This window comes from Triticum aestivum, chromosome 5B (genome assembly GCF_018294505.1).
Source record: "Triticum aestivum cultivar Chinese Spring chromosome 5B, IWGSC CS RefSeq v2.1, whole genome shotgun sequence".
In the NCBI taxonomy this organism is placed as follows: Eukaryota; Viridiplantae; Streptophyta; class Magnoliopsida; order Poales; family Poaceae; genus Triticum; species Triticum aestivum.
Window position 1 is genome coordinate 621,540,915 of NC_057807.1, and position 8,925 is coordinate 621,549,839.

Consider the following 8,925-nt stretch of genomic DNA (forward strand, 5'->3'; position numbering starts at 1 on the left):
GTTGCAATAGGGTTCTAGCAAGAACGTTTTCTTACCTACGTAAAAGTTACAACGTGATTTGTCAACTTCTATTTACCCTTCATAAGGACCCTTTTCATCAAATCCGCTCCAACTAAAGTGGGAGAGACAGACACCCGCTAGCCACCTTATGCAACTAGTGCATGTTAGTCGGTGGAACCTGTCTCACGTAAGCGTACGTGTAAGGTCGGTCCGGGCCGCTTCATCCCATAATACCGCTGAAGCAAAATAAGACTAGTAGTGGCAAGAAAGTTGACAACATCTACGCCCACAACAGATTTGTGTTCAACTCGTGCAAAGAGAACTACGCATAGACCTAGCTCATGATACCACTGTTGGGGAACGTTGCAGAAAATAAAAAAAATTCTACGGTTTCACCAAGATCAATCTATGAGTTCATCTAGCAACGAGAGAGAGGAGTGCATCTACATACCCTTGTAGATCGAGCGGAAGCGTTCAAGAGAACGGGGTTGAGGGAGTCGTACTCGTCGTGATCCAAATCACCGGAGATCCTAGCGCCGAACGGACGGCACCTCCGCGTTCAACACACGTACGGTTGGGAAGACGTCTCCTCCTTCTTGATCCAGCAAGGGGGAAGGAGAGGTTGATGAAGATCCAGCAGCACGACGGCGTGGTGGTGGATGCAGCAGCGATCTCGGCAGGGCTTCGCCAAGCTTCTGCGAGAGGGAGAGGTGTAGCAAGGGGAGAGGGAGGCGCCAAGAGCATGGGTGCGGCTGCCCTCCCTCCCCCCTCTTTATATAGGGACCCTAGGGGGGCGCCGGCCCTAGGAGATGGGATCTCCAAGGGGGGCGGCGGCCAAGGGGGTGGCTTGCCCCCCAAGGCAAGTGGAGGCGCCCCCCACCCCTAGGGTTTCCAACCCTAGGCGCAGGGGGGCCCAAGGGGGGGCGCACCAGCCCACCAGGGGCTGGTTCCCCTCCCACTTCAGCCCATGGGGCCCTCCGGGATAGGTGGCCCCACCCGGTGGACCCCCGGGACCCTTCCGGTGGTCCCAGTACAATACCGGTGACCCCCGAAACTTTCCCGATGGCCGAAACCTGACTTCCTATATATAATTCTTTACCTACGGACCATTTCGGAACTCCTCGTGACGTCCGGGATCTCATCCGGGACTCCGAACAACTTTCGGTTTACTGCATACTCATATCTCTACAACCCTAGCGTCACCGAACCTTAAGTGTGTAGACCCTACGGGTTCGGGAGACATGCAGACATGACCGAGACGCCTCTCCGGTCAATAACCAACAGCGGGATCTGGATACCCATGTTGGCTCCCACATGCTCCTCGATGATCTCATCGGATGAACCACGATGTCGAGGATTCAAGCAACCCCGTATACAATTCCCTTTGTCAATCGGTACGTTACTTGCCCGAGACTCGATCGTCGTTATCCCAGTACCTCGTTTAATCTTGTTACCGGCAAGTCACTTTACTCGTACCGTAATGCATGATCCCGTGACCAGACACTTGGTCACATTGAGCTCATTATGATGATGCATTACCGAGTGGGCCCAGAGATACCTCTCCGTCATACGGAGTGACAAATCCCAGTCTCGATTCGTGCCAACCCAACAGACACTTTCGGAGATACCCGTAGTGCACCTTTATAGTCACCCAGTTACGTTGTGACGTTTGGCACACCCAAAGCACTCCTACGGTATCCGGGAGTTGCACAATCTCATGGTCTAAGGAAATGATACTTGACATTTAGAAAAGCTCTAGCTAAACGAACTACACGATCTTTGAGCTATGCTTAGGATTGGGTCTTGTCCATCACATCATTCTCCTAATGATGTGATCCCGTTATCAATGACATCCAATGTCCATAGTCAGGAAACCATGACTATCTGTTGATCAACGAGCTAGTCAACTAGAGGCTCACTAGGGACATGTTGTGGTCTATGTATTCACACGTGTATTACTATTTCCAGATAATACAATTATAGCATGAATAACAGACAATTATCATGAACAAAGAAATATAATAATAACCATTTTATTATTGCCTCTAGGGCATATTTCCAACACGGGGTCCTTCCCACCGGCGGGGGCCGAGATCCTCCGCACCTCCATAGGCCAAAGGCCATCGGAGGCGGGGCGGATCCACGGCGGCGCCGATGGGAGGAGGAAGGAGACTTTTCTTGGGGAGGAAGATGTTATCATTTTCTTCAACCTCTTGACATCATGTTCTGCTGACAAGTTGTTACTGTTGTTACTCGAACCAAAGTTATAACTACGCCCTTCGCCCCAAAATTCTTGTCTTATATTTGTCTAAATACATATGTATCAAGTCACGTTTTAGTATTAAATACATCCATATCTGGACAAATTTAAGATAAGAATTTTGGGATGGAGGGAGTACTTTTTATTACTTTGAGGGCGTGATCACATGCTCATTGGTACACATTAGAGCGGTTAGTCCATTGAAGGTGTGCTACGGCGACAACAGTTGCGAAAGGGTAAGAGCCACTCTAGCAGACCCTGCATCCGCCCCCGACCCGCAAAATAACCGCCAAAATGCGGGTACGGGCCGGAAAACCTGCCCGACCAGACCCCGCATCCCGCCCCGACCCGCAGAAAAATTTGGAGGGCGCGGCAAAATCCCGACCCCAAGCTGGGAAAACGTGGGTTTCCCCCTCGCAGCTGCGGTGCCCTGCATCGGAGAGAAGCAGTTGGCGAAGGGACATTTCAGCCCCGCGCGCTTTCCCCCTCTTTCCGCCGCCGCCCGCCCGCCCTTTGCTTCCGCCCGCTCGCCGCCGGCGATTCCGGCCATATCTGCGGGCGGAATTGCACCGCGGGGACGCCCCACACCCTCCCGCGCCGAGCCGCTGCACCCCCCCTCCGGATCCGACGAGAAGAGCCGCCCCTCGTCGCCGCCCCCGTCGTCGCCACCTGGGATCACCCGCCACCAGTTAGTCCTTTTTTTGTGAATTTTGCGAGCTGTGTAGTTGATTGACGCGCTGACATGCGTGTAGATGGAGTCGACCCCGTGCGAGAAGTTCTTGCTCTCCGATTCGTCCAATTCGGATGACTCGGATGTTGAGACCATGCTTGCGACCTTCCGGCAGCAAACATTAGTCATGGCGCTTGCCGTGAAGGAGCATGAAGACGAGCACCGGAAGAGGAGGCGAGGATCAACTGTCGGGCGTCTATGCATTCCTCGGAATCGCCATCTTGGGAACGAGATGTTGATGCAAGACTATTTCGCGGAGAATCCTACGTATCCTCCGCACCTCTTCCGGAGAAGGTACCGAATGTGCCGATCCCTCTTTGTGAAACTTGTTCAAGTTTGCGAGGCAAATTGCCGGTATTATACTCAAAGAAGAAATGCCGCGGGCTTAAAGGGATTTAGTGCGTGTCAAAAAATCTCCGCATCTATGCGGGTGATTGCATATGGGGTTCCGGCTGACTATGCCGATGAGTATCTTCGCATTGGTGAAGATACCATAATTAAGTTTGTGCGTAGATTTGCAAAAGTGATCGTCCGTGTCTTTGGTCCTGAGTATCTTCGGGCACCCAATGAAGATGACACAAAGAAATTGATGGCATCTAATGAGAGGAGAGGTTGGCCTGGCATGCTAGGTAGCATTGATTGTATGCATTGGAATTGGAAAAATTGCCTCAAGGCTTGGCAAGGAATGTATTGTGGCAAGTCTCGTGATGCAATAATTGTGCTAGAGGCCGTAGCATCCGAGGATTTATGGATTTGCATTGCTTTTTTGGTATGTCGGGCACTCTCAATGATATCAATGTGTTGCAACGGTCTCATTTGTTTGCTAGGCTTGCTAGTGGTGATGCTCCTGCTTGCAACTACACTATCAATGGGCATGAATACACAAAAGGGTACTATCTTGCAGATGGTATATACCCTCCTTGGTGCACATTTGTCAAGAGCATCAAAGAACCCAAAACAAAAAAACAATGTGAATTTGCAAGGGTGCAGGAGGTAGCCCGAAAAGACATTGAAAGAGCATTTGATGTTTTGCAATCTAGGTTTGCCATTGTCCGTGGTCCTGCTCGTTTTTGGGATAAGAAAACCTTGAAAAACATCATGACATGATGTGTTATCCTGCACAATATGATTCTTGAAGATAAGAGAGGAATGAACTTAGAATTCTTTTACGACAATGCGGGTAGCCGTGTCAAACCAGCTAGAGACCCTAACCGCATTAGAGCTTTTCTTTAGACATACAAGGAGATTGAAAATGCAGACACACACTTTCAACTTCAGGAGGATCTCATTGAGCACCATTGATAAAGGGCTGGACAGTGACTAATTTTTATATTCATTTGTATTTGTATTCATGACAAGTTTTGTATTGCATTATTTAAGTTTGCTACGGTGATTTGAATAATTATTTGTAATGCGGATGATTATTGTATTATGTTTGATTTGAATAATTCAGTTTATTTTTTATTGTTGAGTTATGTTGGATTTGATATTTGCGGGCCGATGATATGCGGGGCGCAAAGAGCAGACCCCGCAAAGTCGACCCGTAAAAAGATATATTCCGCGAATATACCTTTTTACGGATCCGTTTGGGGGTCTGTATCTGTGCCAGCCCGAGCCGGCCCGCAAAAGCGGTTTTGCGCGAACCGCAAACGCGTTTTGCAGGGCGGCGGGATGCAGGGTCTGCTAGAGTTGCTCTAAACCACATGTGAGGTTGCGTTGGAGCTCTTTTATTTTGAAGGAGGAGGGCTCGCCTTATTGGTGAAATAAAAAGAGCATGAGGTCATGTAAAATGCAAGACGTTTAGAGAGGTGTTTGTGAAATTGAACTGTTTTTTTTTTCTTTTAAGCATTGTTGCTTACTTGCATAGTACTCCCTCAGTAAACTAATATAAGAGCGTTTAGATCACTATTTTTAGCATTCTAAACGTTCTTATATTAGTTTACGGAGGGAGTACATGCGTTTTTTTTGGGGAGGGGGGGGGAGTAGCATGTACATGCATTTATCTGCACCTTTGCTTTTCTTTTCTTTTTTGAACGATTTGAAGATTGTTCACCGGGCCTTTGCTATAAAAATAAACACTAGTGATTTTTAAAAAACCAAATTTTTTGTACAAGCACTTTCCTAAGCACATTGCATTTTTTAGTACATATAAACACCTTGCATGGTAGTATATGGTCTGAGAGGCACTGCCCGCAAAAAAAGTATATGGTCTGATCTTGCAAAAAAAAGTATATGGTCTGAGAGAAAGAAATTTGAGACAAAGAGAAATTTTTTTCTTGAGAAACAAGAGATTTCCTTTTTTGAGGCTTGAGAAAAGGAGCACCACTCCAGAGCATTTTTTTTTGGAGCGAAACCACTCCAGAGCATGGCGGGCTCTCTCCACCCGCTACGTGATCTGCGGGCAGGCCTTACCCTCTCCATGTGGGCTTCCACTTTGGGCCCAGAATATCGAATCACAACCTGTCGGCCCACGAGGCCCATGGCCTAGCCTGCTCTACATGCCTAGGAGGACTCGGAGTGAATAAAGGGAGGCCGAGCGAACACCCGTCGATCCCCACCACTTCACAGGCTCACGCTCGCCGAGGAGACCAACGCACGGCCCCCGAGCCGGCAGCCGACGGCGAGGGAGCACCGGCTTGGCCCACCCGCCGGCGGCCGGGCATGGCGGGGCAGCCGCCGCAGGGCCCGGAGGACGACTTCCTCGACCAGTTCTTCTCCCTCACCAACTCCCTCTCCGCCGCCGGCCGCCCCTCCGGCGACCAGCCCTTCTCCCTCGCCCTCAGCCTCGACGCCGCCTCGGACGCCTCCGGCAGCAGGGGGGGCATCGGCGACGACGCCGGCAACCCCGCGGTGAGCGCCCCCTCCGCTTTCCCCCCCTTTTTTTCCTCTGCCTTTTGCGCTGGCCCTCGCTCAACAGAAACGCGCGTGCCGTCGGTTATCTTATCGCTTGCCTCTGCAGGAGCGGGACGGCGTGCAGCTCCCCGGCCTCTTCCCGCCGGTGTTCGGCGGTGGCCTCCAGCCGCCGCACCTTCGCCCCAGCCACCCTCCCCCACAGGTACGCTTCTGCAGACAAATTGTGCGTGTTTCAGCTATAATTTTTCAGAATTTGTGCTAACTGCGTCATATCCGGTGGCGATTTTCAGATGTTCCACGCGCAGCAGCCGAAGCAGGGCGGGCCGGCCGGAGGGCCGCAGCCGCCGGCGCCGAGGCCCAAGGTGCGAGCGCGCCGCGGTCAGGCGACCGATCCCCACAGCATCGCAGAGAGGGTAATGGAAGTCATTCATTCTGTTAAAACTTGTGTTGATTACGAACCCTGCCTACCCTAGGTCATTACTCGTTACTGTGCATCCCATGCTGTTACCAAATCAAAGGCCTGGGGTCATGCTTGCACAGTGTCAGTCTGTGACCAAGCAATCAACTCTAACTTGACACCGAAGCGACAGGGTTCCTGTATTCAATTGCATCAATTCACTTGCTGTACAAGTCACCACATGCTTTAAAAATGGTTTGGCGTTAGCCAAATGATGGGCAGTCATTCGGCAGATGCATCTGGCGTTTTCTCTAAGGCTGACCAAGTCACGTATTGCCATGTGGTTGTAGTACGCTAGATGTCTGCATGCTACCTTTGACTACTCATGTGTCATTTTGCAATCCTATTACTCAGTGAATGTTATACAATTATACAGTACTAGCTAGTTTTTAAGGTTGGCTGCCTTCTTTAAACTTAATTATGCGCCATATCTCTAGCAGTTGTATGACTGTGTTTGTATGTCAGGCTGTATTCTCCCACTCTGTATTTTTTTAAGCCTATTTTATGATTCTGGTAGGTGTTTATTCAGGAGTATTCTGAACCATACTTGTTCCAATGCAGCTAAGAAGAGAGAGGATAGCGGAAAGGATGAGGGCCCTACAGGAATTGGTCCCCAATACAAACAAGGTAATCATTCTTAGTTATACTTGTAGATGTTATCATATGGGTGAAGACTTCTGTAGTTCACATGCCTGCCATTGAGACCTCACAGAATTTCAGCAAGTGGTCTGGGGTCATGATGTGCTGAAAATATTATATTATCTTTGTGCTTCTTTATTTTGACCAATAACTTTTCAGCTCCAAAAAGATATTATTTTCTATCACGCTCCGTAAGCTTTGTATATGCCTTCCTTTTGAGATAATCTAGTGAGTATCCTGGTAATCATATAAAATAAATTCAAGAACAATACAGGCACCACAATCGCCACATACATAGTATTTAATACGTAACATCCAAATATGACAACTAGAAGAAATTCTGAGTCTCCTTTTGAACTACATGCAGACAGATAGGGCAGTTATGCTAGATGAGATCCTGGATTATGTGAAGTTCCTTAGGCTTCAAGTAAAGGTAAGGTTCACTATGCTGTTGGATATGAACTGTCAATAACCATTGTGGTTTTAGTTTGATGGAACCTTGATTCCCTGATGTTAGGTGTTAAGCATGAGCAGATTGGGTGGTGCTGGTGCTGTTGCACAGCTGGTTTCTGACATTCCACTTTCAGTTAAGGTAAACTTGCCAAAAACTGACTATGGACTAATATAGCATTGTGCGCTATTACCTTCTTCTATTTTACTGCATTTCAATTGAGGTAGGCTTATAGTAAAACCGTAGTACTGATTGATCTTTTATTTGGTTCCATACGTTGCATGTAATTCTTGAAATGTTTTCTGTTGGCTTCTTCCACCTACTTCTCTTTTATTTTCTTTCTTTTCCATGGTGGAAGTTGCTGGATGTACTGCTGGTTGGGAAAGCATCACCTGTGGTGCCATGAATATACCAATCAAAGTACATTATGTTATGGTTTATTATACTGAGCATTGCTATAAAAAGTACAATATACAGTTTAGGTTTCCCCTTCCTTTACTCCTTGAGAAATTGGCTATCAACATCTTTTTTATTTTAATCTTCTTGCTTTCTTCTTTCTGGGCAGTGGTGCTGAAGGCAGAATCCATTCAGCACCTTATTTCCATTATCGACTTTTTTTATGTCACACTCTGTTCGTCCTTCTTGTTAAAAATCATCTTTACTTATTGCTATCAGAGGCCCGTTAGAGAACCTGACACATCCCAGTATTTGCTCCATGATGGTTATAACATAGTGTGCATCATTCTTCCTTGATCAGTTGTACCTTGACTTGAAGAATAAATCTGTCTGGGAGTCCCTTTCCATCTCTAAATTGCCATATCTTTCGGTTGTTGAACTTTTATCTTGCATTAATTTCGTTAGGGGGAAGCAAGCGATGGTGGGAGCAAACAGCAGATATGGGAAAAGTGGTCAACGGATGGCACAGAAAAACAGGTTGCGAAGCTGATGGACGAGGACATCGGTGCCGCAATGCAATTTCTCCAATCCAAGGCTCTCTGCATGATGCCAGTCTCTCTTGCCATGGCTATCTATGACACACAACATTCACAGGACGGCCAGCCGGTGAAGCCTGAACCCAACAACACTGCCTAGTATAGTAACAGCAGCTGCAACACCCATCCCCGCAGCTGCTAGTAGGCATGCATGAACCTGTTATCAAAGTGTTAAGATAAAAACTGCTGGTTCTGATCCACTAACAACAAGGAGGCAGGAAAAGACCTAAAGGATCCTCTCCACTGGAAGTTGTATCGACGGTATATGATGTCACCTACTACCCCTTTCCATCTTTTGTTCAAAGGTGCTTTTAATTTTCAAGGATATGGTAAGCAATAACCTGATCATGCTCCTACAACTTTCAATACCCCTATGAGTGTGAGTGATGCGGAGAGCTACAAAAAGAGTCTTGGCCTGCTCTCATTTTGTTTCTTTTCGGGTCTGTAGTGCACCAGCCATACACTTTGTGGTGGGGGCTGCTTTTCCGGTAGTGGGTGTTTGGGCTAATCAAAAAGGGATTGATTGATGTATGCGTGTGTCTG

The 8,925-nt window shown here is 48.0% G+C and overlaps 1 protein-coding gene across 1 annotated transcript; it reads left to right on the plus strand.

The window, feature by feature from the left end:
* The first annotated feature begins 5,532 nt into the window (after positions 1-5,532).
* Positions 5,533-8,722, plus strand: LOC123113691 (transcription factor UNE12). Its single transcript, XM_044534995.1, has 7 exons — positions 5,533-5,840; positions 5,950-6,045; positions 6,134-6,256; positions 6,862-6,927; positions 7,307-7,372; positions 7,457-7,531; positions 8,252-8,722. Exons 1-7 carry the CDS (start codon positions 5,652-5,654, stop codon positions 8,480-8,482), a joined length of 846 nt encoding a protein of 281 aa, XP_044390930.1. The 5' UTR covers positions 5,533-5,651; the 3' UTR covers positions 8,483-8,722.
* Positions 8,723-8,925: the final 203 nt, after the last annotated feature.